At 41.8% G+C, this 23996-nt stretch overlaps 1 protein-coding gene across 7 annotated transcripts in view; it reads left to right on the top strand.

The window, feature by feature from the left end:
- ncoa2 (nuclear receptor coactivator 2) overlaps window positions 1-23996 on the top strand; it is a 59112-nt gene that overhangs the window by 11084 nt on the left and 24032 nt on the right. For 6 of the 7 annotated variants that reach the window (XM_085362946.1, XM_085362949.1, XM_085362951.1 and 3 more), the window contains exons 2-5: window positions 6919-7001; window positions 19592-19699; window positions 20619-20791; window positions 23891-23994. In XM_085362946.1, the coding sequence (XP_085219072.1) occupies window positions 19611-19699; window positions 20619-20791; window positions 23891-23994 (366 nt within the window). In that variant the 5' untranslated portion in view covers window positions 6919-7001; window positions 19592-19610. The remainder of the gene's footprint in view (window positions 1-6918; window positions 7002-19591; window positions 19700-20618; window positions 20792-23890; window positions 23995-23996) is intronic. The other variant, XM_085362947.1, reaches the window with a different exon arrangement.

Raw genomic sequence — 23996 nt, 5'->3', positions numbered from 1 at the left:
TAAGCAAAAAAAAAAAAAATAGTAATTGAAATTCACATGTGCAAGCATTCAAATGCTTAATAACTTAATAAAATGTTTTCTTTCCTGTCAGAACTGTCAGATATTTGTCGCTCGTGTTTGTATGTGAGTGTGCATGTGTTTGTTTGCATGTTAACGTGCTACCATTCATGCCTGAACTCTAGAGATTTGTGGTTTTGGCACCTGAAGATGTGGGCTGTCAAAACAAAACTCCCTCCCATCTCATCTGGCAGTGGAGTTCAAAACAAAGGCCCTCGCTGGAGAGGAGATTACACAGGAGAGGCTGAGCACTGATGCTACGCCGTGGAAGCCAACTGACAGTATCTTAATTTAACAACTCTTCTAGTGGGGAGAGCTTTCTTTGGTATTAAAAGCAGTGCTGACAGGAAATAATTTCGTATCCTCATAAACTGAATATTTAAATAATATATCACTAATGTTTGGAAAGTTGCCTGGCACTTCAACTTCTTTTTTTCTCATTCCATTTTTTTTAAATCAAAAATGTACTTACTTTTTCTTTGGTTATTTAAGAAATTAACCAACAGAGACAAAAAAGACAAGAAATGCCTCCAACAGTTTCACTCATGGCAGTCCATAAAGTCTTTCCTCAGAGATAAAAAGGCAATTATAGTAAACAAAATTCTAAAAGAAATAAAAATCAATTAAAGAAGAACTACATAACCCATGACAAACAGCTACTCTTGCTGTTCTCGGCTTGATTTAAACTATCCTAAACATTTGGAGTCTACAATAATTTCCAAATGCTTTTATCTGTTAGTTTGTTATTCTTTCAGGTACAAGCTGGGCAACATTTATCTAGTGCACAATAGCCATGTGCACTAAAGGTATAAAACCATTATGCACTAGATAAATGCGCACTAATAAGGACTGAAAGGTATTGTTGGGTCTAGTTAAAATTCTTTTGAAGTCACAGAAAAAAACATTTTGGAATGAGGCCAAACGCAGTAAAACGCTACGTAGACATCGTCGACAAGACCTGCTGAAGTTCAAACTGGGCATCAGGATGGAGGAGGAGGGTGTTTTAAGTGACTTTGAACGTGGCATGGTTGTTGTTGCCAGATGGGCTGCTCTGAGTATTTCAGAAACTGCTGATCTACTGGTATTTTCCCCACACAACCATCTCTAGGGTTTACAACGAATGGTCTAAAAAGAGAAAAAATCCAGTGAGTGGCAGTTCTCTGGGTTAAAATGCTGCTTTGATGCCAGAGGTCAGTGGTGAATGGTCAGACTGCTTCAAGCTGATAGCAAGGCAGCAGTAACTCAACAACCACTGGTTACATGCAACCAAGATTTGCAGAAGAGCACCTCTGAACACACAAGTTGAACTGCAGGGGCAGAAAATCGCACCTACTAAAACTTCTAAGCTATTTTCATTTATAATCTTTTCAATTTAGATTTAATTTGTGCTTCAGTTCTTCAGAAAACATGACACCAGAGTTTAAGTGATCCAGATCTTCAGTCTTTTCAAGCCGTTTAGAGCCTAACATCCAATGTGTGCCCAATAAGGAATATGTAACCCCCCAGCAATCACAAGGCAAGTTTAAGGAACTTAAGCCCTGGCTTTTCTATTTGTCCATCTCTAAGCATCTCTATGTTTTGAAAAGTATGAATTACTGTTGTGTTAGATGATTGTGTGTGGGGTTTTTTTTTTCTTTCTTTTTTTTTTTGGCAAATTATGAAACCAGGAAGTGAAACTGTTGAGATCAAGAATCTTTTGTGTGGGTTTTTCCCCGCCACCTGGACACTAAGTTAGTGCATGACATTTACACAAGTTTGAGGATAACCATGCTTGCATTTGAAACCAGGACCTTCTTGCTGTGAGGCAGTGGTGCTACCAACTCAGCTACTACTGACTGCTTCCTGTTAGTAATTTCCACTGAGATAGTCAGTGTGTGCTTTGCCAAGTGTAGGTCAAATAGGTTAGGGTCTACTTGACCTGGCATATACAAGTGTTTCAGTGGGATACAGTGTAAATGGAAGGAATGGTGAGAGAGGAAGAGAAGGGTGCTTTGCGTAGGTCTTTAGTCTGTCTTGTCCAATTACATGTTCCACTATCAGAGCAGCAGCAGTTGTCTTAATCAGGTAATGCTGAGGTTTAAAGTCATCCCCCTAAACATGCTTCACAGATGATTACCGGGCTCATGCTTACAGTGTAGCGTGAAGCAGAAGACAGCATTTGGAACCGTTTCCCTATCCTTGCTACTGTCATAGAACTAAAAACTGAAGCACGTTTATTTAAGCCTTTTGCAGATTCATCAGTCTTTGTGTGTGTTTGCAGTGACTGTTAGCCTGTCACATTGTCTCAGTCTTTGGCTGAGAAAGTGACATAGTTGTGTCAGCTGATCTGCCCCCCCCCCCCCCCCCCGCTAACATGGAGCCTTATCCTGATTCTGCTTCCACTGTACAGCTTCAGGCGCCATGGGAACTAATTCCTTACAAACTGTGACAACCAATAAAAGATGGCAGACCCACCCCCACGCACACACACACAGATATGCAGTCGATATATAGAGAAGTCACAAGACAAGTTCCAGATCATCCTAAAATTTGATACAATTGGCCACAGATTATTCTTTCTGTTCACACCCTTTCTCAACCTCGTGTTCCCGTGGCTCTTTTAGCTACACACACACATGTATCCATGTGCTTCCTCTTGTCACTGTGACTCACCTTTCACATCACACGTTATTAATGTCATTACGGTCGTTATACATTTGCGTTTACTCCCAGTGAGGTCACAGTTGAAGGTGCTAGCTGTTGCTATTTGAGCAACATATGTAAGTGCACCAAACACCGGGCTTCATCTGCACCAGTCTTTTGAATTATTAATGAGCGTATCTCTGTATATGCTGATCTCACTGATCACTGGATTAAAAATCACTGAATTTTTAGTCAAATAGTTTAGATAGCAGGCTCTTTCCTTCTCTCCCCTTTTGTGCTTGCTGCTTGTATTCTTTGTAGCAGTAAATGAAAATCTGTACAAGTTGTTCAGAATGATTATCATCATCCTACGATGACACATTTATTTCCTGATAAGAATGGTATCCAATGGTGACAATGTCCCACTTCATAAGATATGAGGGGGGGACTCGGTGTTTAAATAAGTATGTGAATGCTCTTTGCGTTTGCGGTCACTAGATCTCAACCCAACACCTCAGGCTGATTCTGTTTAGCTAGCACTCGCCATCAGCATCATCATCATCATCACAACTATTCAAGATCGTAGGAAATCTCAGTTTGGCAAAATGCTGTACACCTTGCAGTTTCTCCTTTGCCTTTCTTTTTACCACAGCGTCTTGACCATATCTTGACATCACAATGGCTTAAAGGACTTAACGGCCAGGTATTTCCATGAGGATAGGCATCAACCTTTTTTGTTTATTTTTATTTTTATTTTTTAATTAAATTGATGGCCATTAGTGCCCTATTCAGAAGGCACATAGCTATAGCTCCATTGGTGCTTAACCCTTGTGTGACCTGGCTCTTATGGTCATGAACTATCTACCCTTTGTCCAATGAAAACCTGATTGGCTGGCTTTGTAGCATTGTTTAGCCCAGCCTCAATGACAAAGTCTTTGACTCAAAATGAACAGTAAGCAGTAAGGGATTGCAACTACTAAGTTTTGGCTTTAGATAACGGCATCAACCAGAGCAAAAATGTTACCAATCAAAATTGCTTTGGTGTGGGGTACCCAGTTTTGGCTTTAGAAATTTCTGCCCTCTGAGTATAATGGAACTTGATGGCACTTGCCTTGTGGTACTCAATGTGCCAAAAAATACATTTGTCACTTAACAGCAATGTCTTTCCAGGAATCATGACCCGGTTCCTACAAACTAAGGCTATGAACTAAGGCTTGTCTGAGGTCTGATATATCTCTGAGTACAATAGTTTTCAACCTGTGCAATGTTCAATAGTCTGTCTTGCTGTTAAGGTTCAACAATACAATATTATCATGATACTGCTGGAAAAAAGCAACATGGACACTAAAACCTGTTATAAATGTTACCGTAAGACAGAGTCAGACTGCTGTCAGTCTGCGATTAAATGGGATCAAGTTGGCAATTACATGCAATCTGTTTCTGATAGTACAGAAACTAACTGTGACAAGTTGTCGATAATCATATATCTGTTGCTGTGTGCATAGACAGCAGATTATTTACGGATGAGAAGTAAAAAAGAGCCGCCAGGTGCTAAAAAAATAAACCTTAGACTCAAACGTTAGAATAGGCTTTTCCCCGCAGCACGCCATGTAATAAATACTCAAAAAGAAAACGGCGGCCGTTACAACTTATGTCTAAAAATGTATAGTTTCATGCATCGGTTAAAACACTCGACTCCAGGTACACGATGCGCAGCTGGAAACACTTCCCGCAAGTCGAGCTGCCCGAGATTACAGAAAATGTTACATTTTTGTGATTTATATTGTTGTCGGGACGATAGAATTGTTATATCGGGATATGAGATTTTGTTCATATCGCACAGCCCTAAGTGGGCACCAAAAATCAAGGAACACACTAACAATAACAATATCTATTTATTTTATTCCTGTACTCTTCATTTTTCTGCCGTAATGATTTCCCAACCCCAGGACTAATAAAGGGAATTTTATCTCGTCTTATCTTATCTTGTCAATTAGCACCGCACTTATCTACATGGATAATGAGCACTACAAGCCAAATGTAAAGTACACCATAACTGGCTCCTTAGAAATGCTGATTAGGTCTTGAATAGCATATCTGAAGAGCCTGTGGCAGAGTATGCATCACAGCAGAGCAAACTAATGTCAGGATATAACACAGCGGTAACATGCTGCCTCTCTAGTAAGCCCCTCTTCCAGTGTGGTCGACTCCCAACTTCACTAACTAAAAATGTAGTGGGTGATTGTAGTCCCTGATTTAGTGAGATCCACATAGCAGCATCAGCTCTCCATCTGATGTGTCATATCAGAGAGTGGAGTGCAAGTCTCACGCACACATTTGATTCCACCTTATAGCTGTGTAAACCTGGAAGTAAACGCTATTGATAAAATAGTAGTTCATAGTTCCCTCATAGTTTGTAGCTTCTCTTTCATTCAGCTGGGATTTTTGCTGCGTATAATGAAACTGTCTTTTATCAGTTAACTGTTTAATTGGCTGAAGTCTGTTTAAGGGGAACCTGAACTTCTGACCTCATGATCTTTGACCTCTTTCTAAATGCCAACAGATGGTTGGACTGAGGCCATACAGAGCGCAGTGACAGGTTTTGAGGTTTGTGTGACCAGCACTGTTAGTGAGTCTGCAACTTTGTGACTTCTAGTACTGAGGTTTTGTGGCCTTTTTAGTAGCAAGCGTCTTTTGTGTGTCTGTGTCTTACTGGATAAATGTTAGTACATAACTCAGTTAATGTTGCGGCTTAAGCACAGTGGTAGCTTGGCTTGACAGTGTTTTGTGTGTGTGTGTGTGTGTGTGTGTGTGTGTGTGTGTGTGTGTGTGTGTGTTTGGTTTTTTGTTGTTGTTGTTTTTGCAATCACAACATGAAGGTTCCATGGATCTAAAGGGACGCCGCCTTTTTCTTAGGGGCAGCTCTGCTCAGTTTTAATTACATAATTTGTATGCTTGTGTCTTGCATATTTCTGCTATGACTCTTGATCCTAGTCTGCGATGACACCGGTAATGTCACCACCGGGTTCCCTGTGTCACAGGAACTATTGATATTGTTAGATGAGATTGGAGAGATGCTACCTGCCAGTTAAAGTGATGTAATGGGAAGGATGCTTCAGCATTACTCGTAACCCACCCTTTTCCCCCCTGTGGTGCATCATAGCAATAACTCCTCATGATCCAAACAACAGATCCGTGAGATCCATTTTATTTTTGATTATAGCTTCTGACATGTATTGATCCAGTTGAGCATGTACAGAATATTAATGTTAAAGCAACTCTATAGTGTTTTCGCGCTCAGCCCACAGATTAAGGGTTTTTTGTGAGTTCGCATGTGATCGCATTAGTGAAAATTCCTCCAGAGGATGAAAACTAAGAGCCACTAGAAAGAGGAAATGAAAGGTGGAGCTGATAAATACAGTAATACTGACATTTTTCTTTAAATGAAATTGACTGTAGCAGTTTTTCCAGACATGTGAGCTAATTCGTGCAGATTGACAGTAATTGTTAATTTATTTTTGTCTTTAAAGTATTTGGTAACCCTTCCCTGACTCCTCTTAGATGCCAGGTATTGAAGTGTGTCGTGTGCAGCAGTTGAGAATGCCAAATATCACCTTTCCACATGGCTTCTAGCCGTGCAGTTGTGTAGCGTTCACGAGAGGAATCAGTTTACTCTTATGTCAGCACATGACATCACATGAGTGAATTCCTTCGGCTGACTCACTTGGCACCTTCATGCAGAAGGACGACTGCGTGAGGCTACTGAAGCCTTTCATTTACTCCCCACCCCCCCACCCCCCAGTGTAGCCAAATAACTTGGCAGAGTCCTTTTTAAAGTTACCATTGCATTTTATAATTACCCAAGTGGGAATATCATTTAAAATTGAAACCTTTTTTTCTGGATCTAATTAATTGTATGCCATGATTAAAAAGGTGCTCACTGTCTTCCACGATGTAATAGGCTTCACAATCCCCAAGGATATTATAAGACTGCAGACGACTAACTTGCAGTTTCACACTAACTTAATGTAAACTGTTAATGCTACAGTTGCAAGAAAATAAGGCCAGGCTTTCTGCTTCGTGATATGTCTTCACTTTACAACATGCAGATGTTGCATTATTGACTTAGAACATGTTCTAATATACCACAGTTACAGATTTAATTTATTTTTGTCCTGAGTTGTGCTGATTCACACTGTGGACTGTGGACCCCAATTCTGCTGTTATTTCTTTCATCAGGGAGAAGTGGATGATGCATAAAGGTTTCCTAGCATTAACGTCTTGCAGCAATGGCCTGAGGGACTCTCTGGACTGAAGCCAAGGTGAGAAGCAAAGCCAAAGCCAATTCTTGTTTAACGCAACTCTGCTGTGCAACATGGCAAATAAGCACTCCTCTCCAAACACAGAGAGACCAGATGTACTGATGATGCAAGGCTCAAACCTTCTTTTTTTTTCTTCAATCCTTAATAAGTTATGGGGGGGGGGGGGGAGTTTAGATTTGTCTTCAAGCTTGTCTGAAAACAATCTTGCATGTCTTCTTCAGCACCTTGTTCATGTGTTCTATTATCTCCAGCTTCTTAGATCAGTTTTGTAGTTTTAAGAGAGGAACAGCTACACAGTGAAGATTTTCGTTACAGGTTAGAGCTCCCTTTGGAGGGATCAGTCTGCCTGATGCAGATATTACTGGGAGATCGAGGCCTTCTTAACCGTCTCTCCTGATCTACCACAGCTCTTGCCTGACCCCTTTCTTTGTGTTTAACCCTTTAAGACCTAGCATAGAACCAAGTCCGCCAGAGCTTACTTTATATTTTTACATGCTGTAGTGCCATTTTTTGGGAGCATTTCAAGTTGCTATACATCAATACAACCATTATAGCCCAATTTTAATTATATGTATGCATTAAGTCCATAGTAACTACATAAATTGCAAAAAAGTGCAATAAACTATAAAAAAATTGAAAATCGTTTTTGTTTTTTGTTTTTTTACATATACTTCTACTTGGAGAAATTTAATGGGTTTATCCCTCAAAACTTTAAATACAAAAAAGTTGCAAAAAATAGTTTACAACAACAGGAAATTTATTTTGAGTGTCTTCATAGTTTTATTTTTGAGATACACCAATTATTAAATACTGCAGAAAAAACAAACCTATGATGCAAATTTGCAAAAAAACAGCATGTGCATCAAAATAAACTATTTAAAGCAGTGCAATTTGAGTTCTAAGCATCCCAGAAACTATTCAGAAAAGCATAAAGTCAAACATAACTTTTAAAAACATCAGTATGGGCTTTTAAGGCCTACAAGTAAAAAAAACGACATTTTCCGTGAAAATGACGTCACTTCCAGTTTCGGGCAGGTCATGTCGGACATGCGATCGTTCGCGCTGACGTCTATTTCAATGTAGGAAGTTTTACGAACAGCTGATCGGATCGGCAAAGCGTGTTTCTGGAATATTATGTTTTTGTTCCTGCAAGCACTTTTTATGCAATTTTTGCAAAGCTATATGTGGAAGGAAACCGTGACCTAGGACAAGCTGATGGCATAAGATGTAAGTACAACTCCTCCGGTTTCATATGCAAAAAAAACTATTGCGCTAGCTTACATGGTTCCGGTTCTATGTGGGATTTAAAAATAGTTCTGCAAAACGGAGCGTGCCCGCTCCGACCGGCTTTAAAGGCTTAACAGTGTCCAGATTCAGCTGTTCTTGCAAGTGAGAGACCTTTTCAACCATTTTGTGTGTGAGGGGAGAGAATGTTGATGTTGATGAGGTCCGCCCCGAGTTCCTGAAGGCTCTGGACGTTGTAGGGCTGTCCTGGTTGACACGCCTCTGCAATGTTGCGTGGAGATCAGGGGCAGTACCTGTGGACTGGCAGACCGGGGTGGTGGTCCCCATCTTTAAGAAGTGGGACCGGAGGGTGTGTTCCAACTACAGGGGGATCACACTCCTCAGCCTCCCTGGGAAAGTCTATGCCAGGGTGCTGGAAAGGAGAGTTCGTCCATTAGTCGAACCTCGGATACAGGAGGAACAATGCGGTTTTCGTCCTGGTCGCGGAACACTGGACCAGCTCTTTATCCTCTCCAGGATACTTGAGGGTGCATGGGAGTTTGCCCAACCAGTCTACATGTGTTTTGTGGACTTGGAGAAGGCATTCGCCTGTGTCCCTCGGGGTGTCCTGTGGGAGGTGTTGCGGGAATATGGAGTGTCTGGCCCATTGCTACGGGCCATTCGATCCCTATACAACCATTGCAAGAGCTTGGTTCGCATTGCCGGCAATAAGTCGGACTCGTTCCCGGTGGGTGATGGGCTCCGCCAGGGCTGCCCTTTGTCTCCGGTTCTGTTCATAATTTTTATGGACAGAATTTCTAGGCGCAGCCAAGTGGCGGAGGGCTTTCGCTTTGGTGGCCTCAGAATCTCATCTCTGATTTTTGCAGATGATGTGGTTCTGTTGGCTTCATCGGGTGAGGGCCTCCAGCTCGCACTGGAACGGTTCGCAGCCGAGTGTGAAGCAGCGGGAATGAGGATCAGCACCTCCAAATCTGAGGCCATGATTCTCAGCCGGAAAAGGGTGGAGTGCCCACTCCGGGTCGGGGATGAGTTCCTGCCCCAAGTGGAGGAGTTCAAGTATCTCGGGGTCTTGTTCGCGAGTGATGGGAGAAGGGAGCCGGAGATCGACAGACGGATTGGGGCTGCAGCTGCAGTAATGCGGACGCTGCACTGGTCCGTCGTGGTGAAGAGGGAGCTGAGTGTAAAAGCGAAGCTCTCAATTTACCGGTCGGTCTACGTCCCTACCCTCACCTATGGCCACGAGCTGTGGGTAGTGACCGAAAGAACGAGATCGCGGATACAAGCGGCAGAAATGAGCTTCCTCCGAAGGGTGGCTGGCCTCTCCCTTAGAGATGGGGTGAGAAGTTCGGCCATCCGGGAGGGGCTCAGAGTAGAGCAGCTGCTGCTCCACATCGAAAGGAGCCAGCTGAGGTGGTTCGGGCATCTGACAAGGATGCCCCCTGGGCGCCTCCTGGGTGAGGTGTTCCAGGCATGTCCCACCGGGAGGAGGCCCCGGGGCAGACCCAGGACACGCTGGAGAGATTATATCTCTCGGCTGGCCTGGGAACGCCTTGGTATTCCCCCGGATAAGCTGGAGGAGGTGGCTGGGGAGAGGGAGGTCTGGGCCTCTTTGCTTAGGCTGCTGCCCCCGCGACCCGGCCCCGGATAAAGCGGATGAAGATGGATGGATGGATGGATGGATGGGAAAGAATGTTTTACTCTTGGAACCAGTACTACTACTACTAAGTTTCTGTTATTTTAAAGGTTACATTTCAGTTGGGGCCTGGGATTATTGTATTGCTCACTGTTCTTACACCATTTTCTGAGGGGATTCATCATCATAATAGTTTGCATAAGATGGCATGGTTTTGGTTGCTGTTGCTAAAACTGGATTTTCTTCTTCATGTTCTGAGTTTTGTTGTATTTTTGATGCAGCCTGCACTTGTTTAACGTAGCTACACTTTAAGTGTGTCTGTGTGGCTTGAATGCGCTGCCACGTGCTGATCCACAGTGGCACAGTGAATATTTAAAAAAAAAAAAAAAAAAAAAAAAGATGGTATGCAGTTCTCAGCACCGCACAGTACAGTTGCAAAATAAAGTTTGAGCTGTTGGAGTGCTCTGTTTTGTTCTCATCTACATCCAAGTCATAGTTTTAGACACACAATCAGACTAAACTATTAACATGAAACTCTAACTTTAGTAACTCCTTTCCTGCAGATACTTATTGCACAATTATTAGGAGGAATTTTAGACTGTTCCTGTTCCTTTTATACTTGAGTATTTGAGTGTTTTGTTTTGGGGTTGTTGTTTTTTTTTGTTTGTTTGTGTGTTTTTTTTATTTTTATTGAATAGACCTTTCTGTCTTGCCAAAGCATCTTAGTTCAGTTAAGGTCAGTACTCTTCAATTCGGCCTTTCAAAAACCTGAATTTTATCCTTTTTAAACTTGTTCCACTCCTATGACAATGATGACTACATGACTTGTAGACATTCTTGGTGTCTTTTTTACTTCATGAATGCCAAAGTAATTAGAAATGCTTTTCTAACCTTTCTTAAATTTTATGCCACTTCCTCTGAGATCATTTGAAAATTCTGAGCGGTTGGTGGGAATTGTGCCTCAATCTTAAGACATGACATAAAAAATGGCTTAATCTAGAGGGAGGGGAACCTTCTGCAAGTCACACTTTCAGTAGCATCTCCTTGATTGGAACACCTGACTCTAGGGGGATTCATTAAAACAGAGATTTACGCACTTTCAGTACTTTCATCAGTGCATTTCTACAGTTGTGGTTTAGATGAAGATCAGGCTACATTTTATTGACCTTTGTAGAAACCGTGGTAATTCCTTTAGTACTGCCATATACAGCTGCAAGTAAATAATCAAGCAACTGATACTTCAAAGATCAGCTCATAGTTTCCCTACTTCCAGCTTCTTCCGTAATCGGATTTGTGCAGTGATATCTGAATCTCCTTTCTGGCATTGCTGTCAGCCACAGATGAATTGTTGACTGGATTGTTGTGGGGAGTCGCTTACTTATACCAGTTAATCAATTTCACCATCCCTCGATAGCTGACACTTCACTTCACCTATCTGACCAATCTTGTGTGTTTCTCGGACAGCCAGAAGCCAGCACTCTGTGCTTATTATACCGACAGACCTCTGCTTCGCATCCTGCGACATCCTGAAGTGACTGCCAGCGTTAAAAGATTGATGAGCGTGATCAGCTTTCAGTAAATGGGGACCGGGCTCTTGGTTGCACTCGGGCACTTTAGAGCCATTACCTTGCAGTGATTCTAGAGCGGACAAATGCTTGAGTGGGACTTGGTAGCAGGCAAATATCCTACCTCTCTGTTGATTTAATCAGCAGTGGTCTGTTTGTGTGTTTGTGTCTAACTTTTTGGACACATGTAATTTGAATAAAGAATTTACTTTGTTTACTGGCTAACCCTCATAACAATGGTTGTTTAAATGTCATGGTAAGCGTATAGGTGGGTAAGTGATTATGTTTTTGAGGAGAGAACTGAAAGTTAACCTTTGTTGCAGATTTGAACCACTCATTTGAACCACTAAACACAAGCCATTACACTCTGCAAACCTTCTCTTAAATGGGGAAAAAACAAAACAAAAGCCAAGACAAAACAAAACGTGCTGTGTTGCTGTCCCCTCTGTTCATTTACTGACTCTGAATTATTGTAATCACAGTTCACCATTGATTCCTCTACATGGAATATATCTACAGGGAAATACCCATCACTCAAGCACCATTGTCATATTGCTCCAAAACACTAAATCCATCACCACATACATCCCTCCATCTCTTTTTGCCTCTTTCTCAGCCCAAGCCTAATATCACAACATCTGGTTTAAGGTAATAGCAGCTGTCAGCAGTTCACTGCAGACCCCACCCCACTGGGTATTTTGCTGATATTTATATTGTTTTTAAGACAAACGCATTTGTCTTTAATACCATCTTACATGATCCCGTCATGTTTCTTTGTGTTTTGGCACTCTCTGCACATCTTTTCACCCATCGCAAATATCGAGAGCATAAAATGAGAAGCCACGAGTCCTCTGTGCCCCTCCCCTTTCACTATTTCCCCTTCAGTTTGTGGGAAATAAATGGACCATGTTGCAGCGCTCCAGAAGCAGTCTTTATTGGTGCACTCTTGCTCTCCGTTTCTCTCTCAGGGGGCCTGTTGAACCAAGGAGCCAACTGAGGAGAGATTACACACCAGCGAGACAATGTTCAGTGCCCCACAGAGGCTTTGCACTTTCTGGAAGGGCTCTCATTATTATAGTGCAGGAGACTTCAAACGATTCCCCAGTAGCTTTTGATGCAGTTTGATGCATAGTCATGCCCAGCTCTCTGAGCTCCAGAATCACTGGGTGTGTCTCTATAATCAAAGCCCTGCTAACCCACATGATTACAGGAATGGCACACTGGCACATACCCTCTCCTCTTGGCAATCAGACACAGTCGTCGCCCCCCCCCCCCCCCCCCCCCCCCCCCCGCGTTGCATCCCTTTCCCCCATCATTATAGTATGACTAGAATGGGTGATTCAGTGTTTTTTAAAGGCCCCCTTTGGTGGCACACATTAAACCTGGTTCACCTTTTGTGGGTATATGAGCTGTATACTGTTAAGAGTATTACAAACCCATTTAAGGTAGCAGAAACCGTTGCATTGTTAACGGTTTGGAAATACAGCTAAAAACATCAGGGTAGGGCTGGGCGATATGGCCCAAAATTCATATCTGGATATTCTTTAGTTGGATGGCGATATACGATATATATCGCGATTATTATATATTTTTTTTAAAGCCATAAAGTAAGAGCAAAAAGAGTTCTTAGTCATGCTGTGTCCCAGATCTCACACGGGCACTTTTATTATCATAGAGCGTAGATGTACATAAAAAAATTACTCAAATAAATTATCAGCATTTATTAAACAATAATGCTCCATAAATAAAATAAAACAATGTTGGTTTTGTGCATAACAAAAAGCTCGCAATTGTGCAGTCAAAATGTAAACTAAAAGACGCTGAGCATAATAACAAAGACAGATTTTGCAGCTGCTCTGTTCCCAAGTTCTACTGAGTGACTGACACCCTGACAGCAGTTATGGCGTTAACGTCATTTTAACGAGATTAACGCTGACAGCACTAAAATCGTAATCTCCAAATGTTTTCTTTTTACCGACCAGCTCCTCTTTGATAGCTGCCGTGTCCATCTTGTCGTTGCCTGCAGGTGAAGCGATGGGGGAGGGGAAGTTGTGTTCAGTGAAGGAGAAAGGCGAGGCAGAGTAACATTATATAAACGATATTGTCACATAAAAATATATTGATATATTTATGTCTGTGAAGGTTCTCAGTCATCCAGGTCATCGTAGTCTAAGGAGCTTGGAAAGAAAAGCGTCTGGACTTCTTTGAGTTGCTTGAAGACGTTTCACCTCTCATCCGAGAAGCTTCTTCAGTTCTAAGGTCAAATGGTGGGGAGTCCCAGATTTAAACCCAGTGGGAGTATCCCCCCCCCAAATCTTTGGGGGGGAACTCCCAAGTGAAACATCTTCAAGCAACTCAAATAAGTCCAGACGCTTTTCTTTCCAAGCTCCTTAGACATTGATATATTTAAAAACGCAATATATCGCCCAGCCCTACTTCAGGGTGTTGTAAATGTTTATAAAGTCCTATCTGAATTAAAATGCTCTTTCCCAGCCTCTCTGTGTGCATGAAAAGTTCAATTATTAAAATTGCTCAAAAGATTTCTCACATATTACCCCATAAAGGTGGAGATACTGCACATTAATCTATTCATCTTACTGTTTCCCAGCTGAGTCGCTGCAGAGCAAATTCCTCTGCTTCTGTGTATTCTTTAAGTGAAGTGTTTTGTATTGTGCCATTCTCTCCTCACAGATGCAGATAAATTCTGTTTTGTGCTGTGGATGTGCTCATTGCCATCTAATAGTGTATGTCATGTAAAGGTTGAAGCAGCTGAGTTTGATCAGAGGAAAGATGGTTGCCTCAAGCAGCAGAGGCAACCTTAGCAGCAGCCCCTCGTTGTCTCTTCAGTCCATCCTCGCCAGACTGGTTGGCTCCAGGTCCGTTGTGGAGAGTCTGCACTTAGGTGACACCTAAGATATAAGCAATGACACTCACCTATGAGCACCTCCCTCAAGTGCACAGAGTACTTTCAAAGTCAATTGATTTCTCCAGCTTTTTGCTTGCATTTGTTTTTTGGTTTATTTTTATTTACACTTTGGTGTTTTAATACGCTGGGAAGCATTACATATTTGCATTTCTGTCTAAGTTCTGACAAAATCAATAATTCTGATTAAAACTGATCGGATACTTTTATTGGAAAGTCATCAATGTTGTGTTGCTATGCTAGTGGGTGTGGCTGTTACAGAGGTTTAATTACCTGACCTTTAATTCAGCCTTGTGAATCAGCCACACAGATGCGCTAAAGATGTAAAACTGTAATGAAGTGTCAATTTGGGGCAGTGGGTAAGTGTTTACTGCACTTACATGAGCTGAGACCTAACAGCTTTCAAGTTGTGGAAAATCTGCATGGAAACGTGTGTTAGAGGACCTCAGTGACCACAGGATAATTTCCAAGTGCATTATTATGCAGGCATTATAGTTTCCACGGCCAGTGTGTGATGGCCGGCTTGTGTACGAGTGACGTTCTGTAATCAGATGGTACATGCAAGGCTGTCTGCAGGCGACCACATGCCAGAGGGTTTGTGAAAGACACTAGACCACAACACGTGCAGCAACTACTGCATGTGCCCTTGAGGAGAATTTCTCAAAGTGGATTTGAAAAGTATAGAACAGGAATGGCTGCATTTTCATGTTATATGGAATTGTACTTTCCCATTGATTTTTTTTTTTTTCCCCTCCTCTCTCTCTCCTCCCAGCCCGCTGCAGCCAGCTGTAAAGTATGTAAAAGACATCCCCCTTTTAAACAAATTGATTCCAGATAGTCTCTTACAGTCTACAGGCTAATGTTTGTCATGGTTGCATGGTCTTCCTCATGATATAAAAAAACAAACAAAACTGACTTGCTTACTACCATAGTTACTACTACACTCCCCATGATGCGGTATTGTTTGGCTTGTTTGAAAACTGATATAGTTAATCACAATGAGAAAAGTGAAAGACATTATACATGAAGTGGCAACCGTGGCGCTGGGGGTTGGGAAGCGCATCTGTAACCGGCAGGTCGCCGGTTCGGTCCCTGGGCTCTCTGTCCTGGTCAAGACACTTTACCCTACCGCCTACTGGTGTTGGCCAGAGGGGCCGATGGCACAATATTGACATTTATTTTTTTACTATGTACTTTTTTTTTTTTTTTCTGTCAGTCTGCCCCAGGGCAGCTGTGGCTACAGCTTGCCTCCACCAGTCTGTGAATGTGAGAGTGAATGAATAATGGAATTGTGAAGCGCTTTGGGTGCCTTGAAAAGCGCTATATAAATCCAATCCATTATTATGAAGTGTATAATGAAAAATTGGTATAAAAGGTTGTGTTAATCCAGTGTATACTGACATGTTAAAGAGGATTTCATGATCTAATTTTGATTATGATCCATGCCTTATAGTTGACAAATGTCAAGAGCAACAACAAAAAAAAAGCATAAAATGACATTGTATAGCAAAGCAATTTTTTTTTTTAATGAGATTTAGATTATGTCTTATTGTTATGAACCATTATGAAGTGCTATAGGTACATAAACTACAAATAGATGGTTTTAACCCATTGGTAGGAGGCCGCTAGGCAACATAATGACATCATAATTAGATGTGGGAATCACCAGAATGTTAATGTAACATGGAGTTGGTCTGCCATCAGTCTGCAACTGAATGGGGTCAAGTTGGCAATTACATGCAACTTGGAAATGTATCTGATAATATAATAATTAGCTGTGATAACCCATCAAAAACGCATATCTGTTGCTGTCTACATACATAGGAATTCACATTTAATTATTACATTTGTGCTCATCAGCCTTCCCGTTCTATAGGAATATGACCAGAATACAGCCAGCAACCAGTTGTCTACATTTATAAATCAGTATTATTTGCAAACCTGTGGCCATCTCTCTGAGTGCAGTGGCAGTCAGTCCAAGTCATGCCGCGACTCTTTGCAGAAAGATTGCACAGGTTGCCTGGTAGGAGTCAATCGTTGCAACGCGAATACACATTTAGTCAACACAGCTCGTAGTCATTGGCAAAATGTGGGGGGAAAAAAAAATCAGTACACTGACCAGGCAGCCATGAATTTTTGTTTGGTGGATGCAAGGAAATTGCTGATGAATTTTTACTCATTAACTTGCTCTGAATTAGGAGGTGTCTTTTTTGGTTTTGTGGGGTTGATTTTAATGTCAAGCCCTCTTGTTGCTACTATTCCCTGACTATTTTCATTTATTTAATGAAATACCAATATTTGGTGTCTGTGTATTGTTACAGTATCGCTATGTAAAATTCCACAACACTATTTTGTTTTTTATTTGTTGATTCTCATACATGTGTGCTAATTTGATTGTGCAACTCCTAATTGCGTAGGAAGAGTTCATGGAGAGGCCCAAATTTTGTGTATGGGCACACTTCTCTTTTCAATTTCACTTTCTTACTCCAGTGGACATGTGGTATGACCAGCTGAGGTACTATCCGTCAGTTCTGTAGCTCTTTTGGCTTGTGAAGAATATTTGTTTAGAAGTGGCCCGGCTCTCTTTTATTGTGACTGTGCGAATCTTGGCAAAACCTGCTTGGTCTTACACAGATGTCACACTGTGTATGACTAACATAAGGTAGCTTGTAATGAGTGATGGACCATATGTCTCAACTTACAGCACTAATGAACTAAATGAGCTGACAGCTTGATGAACTGAACATTTGATAGATGCCTTCCAGAATATGCCAATCACTCCCCTACATAATGAGGTTACTCTCTTATGCGGTCATTAATCTGTGTTGAGTCTCATCAGCCCTGTTATTGCAGAGTTTAACATAGCCTGCATTAAAATATCATTTAGTCCAATTAAATTGTTTTGAATTGCACTTCTCCCCTCGTGCTACTACCTAGTCTGCTACAAGCAAAATGCAAGTATGGTGGTAAATTATTTATTTATGTATTTATTTATTTTTTTAATTGAATAAAGCATATGCATATGGGAAGTCGGTAAGGATCACGGCAGAGTCGTTAGGCATAGCCATCCCTGCATTTGGAACTATAACTGTGATGTTCTGTGTTACCTCTGAGATCTCTGTCATCATAATTGTGTACATCACTTCAGGTCTGGGGGATGGGGATAAGAATTTATCATGCCAGAGACACACTTGGGGAGCATGCCACTATTCTCTTCCTTCATACCTACTGTGTCCAAGAGCATTTAAGCTTTGAGGAGCTCTTCCCGAGGGGGTGATGTTGATAATTAAGTCAAATCTTAGCTCCCGTATAGTAAGTACTAACACCAGTGCCCAGCTGTTTATAGCTGCCCTGGGAACCAGCGCATTTTCCAGGATTAGAAATCCTTTCCTAGTTTGCCCATGTGAAGATCAGAGCCCTCCCCCAGCAACAAAAATGGCCTACCAGCCTGCTTGCCAGGGTGTCTGGCTGTCTGTATTGGTGTCATTGAGACGTGCCTTCTACATCCAGTCTCTCTTATTTGTCTCAACGTACAATGACCCATCATTACTGCCATGTCAAGGAGACGGAAGCAACCAATCATATCTGGCCTCGCGGGGCTGGTGGAGCCAATCAGGTCTAGAATTCCCATGGTAACTTGTGCCTGAAAGCCAGGGCACAGCCAATCGGAGCAGAGAGTGCCACTTAGCTATTAGGGTTTAATTGCCTGTTTCCGTTGTCATTAATAAAAGTTGTAACCTCTCTTTTTAGAGACTGTTATACATTCAGTGAACAGCACAGTGCCTCGGCATGAAAGCAGCCTAATGGCATTTGAAAGAGCGTAACACAAGGGCACATGCACAGTGACGTTTGTGTATCATGCTCTGTTCATTCACTGTACAGGCCAACAACAGTGCTCAAGTCGCTTGTCAACCGAATGTCTTTTACCCTTCAGATTCTCCTCTGTCTCTCTGGCCAATCATGACTGCTTCATCCATTTGTGCACAGACCCTACCATTAGCTTAAAGTAGGTCATTTCAGGCCAGGAGGGAGCCAGACTCAAGTTTGCATGGTCACTTTCTCTCCTTTTAGTTTAGCCTGCTTCTGACGAGCTTTTCCTTTCCACTCTGCTCTACATTGTGTTGTTTTCTGCTCTGTTCTTCCTTATGTAATGGCTGAGCAGTAAAGCGGCGTGTGTGTGTATGTCATAGCCGTTTCCATGGTTAGAGTGGCTGAGAGCGTAGAACAACACAGCATGCCCCAATCTTGGGCACTGTAGTGAGGAAAGACTTTTCCATTTTCTTTCTCCAGGTTTGCCTGTTTCTTAGTCTTAATTGCCTTTAACCTCCCCTCCTTTGCTCTGTCAAACTCCGAAAGCAGAAAAAGGTGTAGTTAATCATGTTGCATGAGCCAACGCAATGTTGTTTTTTTTTAATGCATTTTTTTTATAAAGAAGGATATCCTTTTATGTTGAAACCCAAGTCCATTAGGCACCATCAGATGTTCAGATCAGGTGGTAATTAATAAGACATTACTCTGATCAATAATTGATTGTCTTTCATTTAGTGGCAGCCTATGGTTGCTTTCAGGGTTGGAGTAAAAGCAGCATTCAAAACGTGTTGGCATGTAGGGTTTGAGACAAATTCAGCAAAGTCTCAGCTTCCTTGTCAGTTCTGATAACACAAAACGGTCACAACATGATTTCTTACTCACTGAAAATCTTACAGTCTGTTCCATAAGTTCAGAGAGAACAGACAAGATATGATTCCTGCATTTACATTTTAAGCGACTCTTACAAACCAATGTGAAGCATTCTCAGAGGCACTTAAACAAAGAACACATGTTGTCATTGTAAACCCACTCTGCTCTTAATGTGCACCAGCTTTGCTTTGGTTTTGTGTAACAAATGGGTTTTTCTTGGTACATGGTTGAGCGTGCAGTCTGGTGCTGTGGGCAAGGTGCTGTGTTCTCATTTCAGTCTCTCTAGGGAGAGCTCCACCATCAGAGAGAAATGATTGAATTTCTTTCTCTGCTCCATTTTCACTCATTTCTCCTGGAGTGGATCTGCCTGTGCCCCCAGCACATTGTAGAGTGTGCGTGTGTTGTATGCAGATTCCGATGTTGGCATGTATACAGGCCAGCATGGGTGTTCTTCACATTATATAGCTGCCTATGCTTGTAGTGCTGAAGCATTTCTTTCAAATGTAAAACTCTTCTTTTGTGCCTCTTTGTGTTCATTTTCCAGACGCTGATATGCATTGAGGATGAGTGGAGTCGGCGAAAACTCATCTGACCCTGGCAGGGCAGAGTCACGGAAACGCAAAGAATGTTCTGCTGAACTTCTTGGACCCAGGTATTTGGTCCCTTTAGGAGTTATGTTTTTGACATTTCTGCGAGTTTTTGCTGTGTACAGTTAAATGTAATGTGGGGCAAAGTAGTTATCATGCACTAAAGGTCAGATCCAGTTTTAGTCGGTCCACACAAATGAGTAACGACTTTGCAAAGTTGTCCGGTTCACAATCTCCTGCACACATTTTTCTTTAACCTATTGTAACATAAATGGAGTAGACCTGATTTATTAGCAGGCTGATAATATCGACCTATATTAGCTATTTGCCAATCTATCGGTATCTGCATTTATAACTGTTAATGAAGGAAAAGACGAGAGAAACACCCTTCAGCTGACTGACGCTGAATAGTTTGTAGACCAGAGGGCACCCTTCAGTTTCCCAATCACAAACACAGCCACCTGCTGACTGAGCAGAGTCTGGCAAATCAGAACGTAAATAAATAACTATATAGATCCAATGTGGGGGAAATGTTTGTTTCATGTGTACGAAAGAGAAAAATATTGGCTGACATATTGAAATAAAGAGTTTTTAAGTCGGCAAGAATGTTAAAAATCCTATATTTAATCGGGCTCTAAGTGTAATATTGGTTTACCCTTGTGCCATGTTAGCAGCGTGAAAGCTCCTAGAAGGATGAATTGACACTAGTGTTGACTCTCCTCGATGCCTCAGTAGATATATTGCACTGTCAGTGTGCTGTCATTTGGCAGCTTTCAAAATGAGAGGCCTCTTCAGCCCTACTCAGGAAAAATGTGTGGACACTGGAACCCTGGTGTAGTTTTATAGATGGATGGACTTTGCTACCCTGGAGCTGTTTGATGCACTTCCACTCTCTTGAACCTTTAGCCATCAATCTGTATCGCCCGTGTTGTGTTACTGCTGTCCTCAGTGCAGTTTCTCACCCTTCTGTTTTTGTCTCTGCAGTCCCAAACGGAGCAACGAGAAGCGTAACCGCGAGCACGAGAACAAATACATCGAAGAGCTCGCCGAGCTGATCTTCGCCAACTTCAACGACATCGACAACTTCAATGTCAAACCTGACAAATGTGCAATCCTGAAGGAAACTGTGAAACAAATCAGGCAAATAAAGGAGCAAGGTACAAATGGCAGCCTCTAATATTTTTGAAACGTGATATTTTGTTGCAGAAACAATCAAGATCCCTACAGTGCAACAGCGAAAGGAATACGGAGTTATTTGAGCTGTTTATTTTATTTTATTTTTTTATTTCTTTATTCCCATGAAGTTCTGTAATTTTCCCCTTTCAGCTTTTTTTTATGTCATAAAGCCCAGTTTTATACCATGGCTAACCTTAGTGAAAACACGTCAGTGGCTTTGACACAGCTGCAAATCAAATTCGTTGCTGTGTTCTTAGTTGTGCCTTTAAAGTTCGACACAGCTTCCACGGGTGGCTTTGTGTTGACAGAAACCTCAGATCTGATAGCATAAATATTATGATTTGGGATCTGTTTCATACACAGTAACTGGTGTTCTTATTAAAGAGCAGCACAATTGATTTAATGTTCCCTCCAACACTCCATCATACAATGTGGATGAGCCAGAGCAGTTTTTTTATTTCTTTTTTTTGTTGGCTGCCAGTCTTTCCCAGGAGCGCTCTGAGCCAGAACATCAGGCAAATCGATCAGCATGTTTGGTTGTACTCGCTGCTGCCTCTTTTTGTGTGTGTGTGTGTGTGTGTGTGTGTGTGTGTGTGGAAGTAGGGGTCTTTAGTAAGTGGTAGAACACTTAAAGCTTTTAAAAAAACAGGGCTTCTTCTCTTGCTTCAATTTGAAGGAACGTGCTGATCTTAATGTTTTACCGTCGCACAGCCGAAAAAACAGCCGAGTGGCTGGTAGACAAAGAGTGGCCCACTCGAGGTGTGTATGAATCAGACCAGCTGATGATGTCATCATGTTTTGTGACTCACAGAGCCAACTGTTATGTAATGGTGATGCAAAAATCACAATCAAATTCTTGCTAGCGTCTGTTGCTCCCACCCCCTTTTTTTGATGTCTTATTCTGTGCTGCCTTCTTTTCTACCTCCAACACTTCCTCTCTGCATTATCATCTTTTTTCTTTCTTTTTTTAACCCTTTGCTATAATGACATCCTCTGCCTGACTCTCAAGGCAAAACATTTTAGTACAGAAGGAACCCCTGAGGGAAGGACTAAATTTTCCTATTCTGCTTTGTCCTCCATACGTCAGCGGCCACGTAGATGAACCTTTTTGTGTGTGTGTGTGTGTGTGTGTGTGTGTGTGTGTGTGTGTGTGTGTGTGTGTGTGTAGTTAAAGCAGGAAGCTACTGCATCTCATCCTGCACAAGTGAAGCGGGGATGCTGTGAGCTTATGTTATGTCCTACTGTTATTTGCTTTTCATTGCACCTCATGTGTTTAATGTGATCTGAAACAGAGGTGTAGTTATTTTTTAGTAGTATATTTTTTTTTTTTTCTGTTGTCCACATTTAGTTTACTTTCTGCTTATAGCGACAATATTACATGTATTCAAATACACTTATGTGACTTAATATCTCTCTCTGATTGGTGACTTCCTGTAGAGATGTGCCATGTGGTGAAGATGGCCTTTGGAAAAAGGAACGAGAAAAAAAAAAAGCAATGAATTCATCCCTGTTTGTTCCTCTCACACTGTCTGCGTACATTTTCCACCCTGATTTGGAAACTGGTTGCAATTTTCTGCGTGTCTTTTCTCTTTCCAGCTTGTTGCACCTTCACAGACAATATGTGGAGAAATATGCTTATAGAGCCTTTAGAATAATGGCATAGCCAAGAGTTTTACAGCTTTTTTTTTTCTTTCTTTAACACTCTGTGTTGGCAGGAGCACCCAGTTAAGACTCATAAAAACTGTGGACTGGGGTCTGTGTAGCTGCTAAGCTGAGCCTAGTACATTATTTATTCCAATATTCAAAATATAAAAATAAACTGAGCAAATTGTTAAATATCTGAAAGAAGGAACAGTATATAGCAAATGTCTTGTTAGTTGTGTGTTAAGCAGCAATTGTTACCCAACTGGTCAGTCCCTCTCTGTGTCTGGCACAGTTCCACAGTTCTCCAGACAGAAAGGCAGGGAGGGCCGCACTGACACTGAGTGATGGGTCTGCACCCAGGGCAGCTGTGCTGGTCTACAGGGCCCCGCTGGGCCCAGAGAGGCCCTGCTGATGCGCACATCATTAATGCTGAAAGAGATGAATTTGTGTCTGTGCGATGGTGCACAAACCCACAAAGCCAAGGGAACCCTGCATTTGCTTTCACCCTTCCAAAAAGAAAATACAAGGGACGGGATAATTTTGTTTGATTCTTACCACAATATTTATTCACCATATGGTCAGCCTGCTTCTTGGCATCGTGCGAAAGCAACATGCCCCCCCCAAAAAAAGAAGAAGCCAGAAACGACAACAACAACAAAAAACCCAATGATATTCTGCCTCACATCATCATCTCTAAAAGTAGGGCAGCCTACGCTTTGAACATAAGGCTTCTCTGCATGGTTATTAACCCACTCAAACGGACACATGCATCGCATTATAGCACAGGTACAGGAGCTTACAGGATATTTATATTTATTTATGTTTGTTTTGGGTTTTTTTTAAGTGGATTTTGATTGGACATAAGATGAAAACAGTAGTAAATTATAAGCCATACGCATCTATGTGCTCAGTAATTCATACTCTCCATATCCATTAATAGAAAATCAACAGGAGTATTGACTGCTACAACTTGTTTTCCAATTTGGAACAACATTGCTTGGACACCATCAATGCTTAATTGTTTCCATATTGGCCTTTTTTGTTTGTTTGTTTGTCAGGGCTTTGGCATAACAGAGTAATCTAAACAGTGACTGCCCCCCACAAGGCAGCTGTGTGCTCTAACACACCTTTCGCACTGTGCTGCTGCTCTGTGCTTCGGTGTGAGCCATGGCCACATGGTTTCACAAAGGGGACCGATGTGTTTGCTTTGCAGCAGCATGGATACCTGTTAAAAGACTCGTCAGTGGGTGACCTCTTTTATAGTATGTGGGTTAGTTTCAGAGGAAAAGTAAAGTTGTTTGTTTCAGCCTTTTCTTTTTCCATGTTTGACAGTACAGTACGTTACAGTTTTCTTTTTTTTAGTAACTTCCTCATTGTGAAACAGTAAGGAGCCCTGACACAGTCTCTTAAATTTTTACTAACTTCGCTTTTAACAGAAAAAGCTGCAGCAGCAAACGAGGAGGAGGTGCAGAAGGCTGACGTCTCATCAACAGGCCAAAGTGTGATCGACAAAGACGCCTTGGGACCAATGATGCTGGAGGT

This window comes from Diplotaxodon limnothrissa, linkage group LG9 (genome assembly GCF_057381915.1).
Source record: "Diplotaxodon limnothrissa isolate DT_005_m linkage group LG9, D_limnothrissa_male_GT1.1, whole genome shotgun sequence".
NCBI classification, from domain to species: domain Eukaryota; kingdom Metazoa; phylum Chordata; class Actinopteri; order Cichliformes; family Cichlidae; genus Diplotaxodon; species Diplotaxodon limnothrissa.
This window is presented reverse-complemented; position numbering and strand designations above follow the sequence as displayed.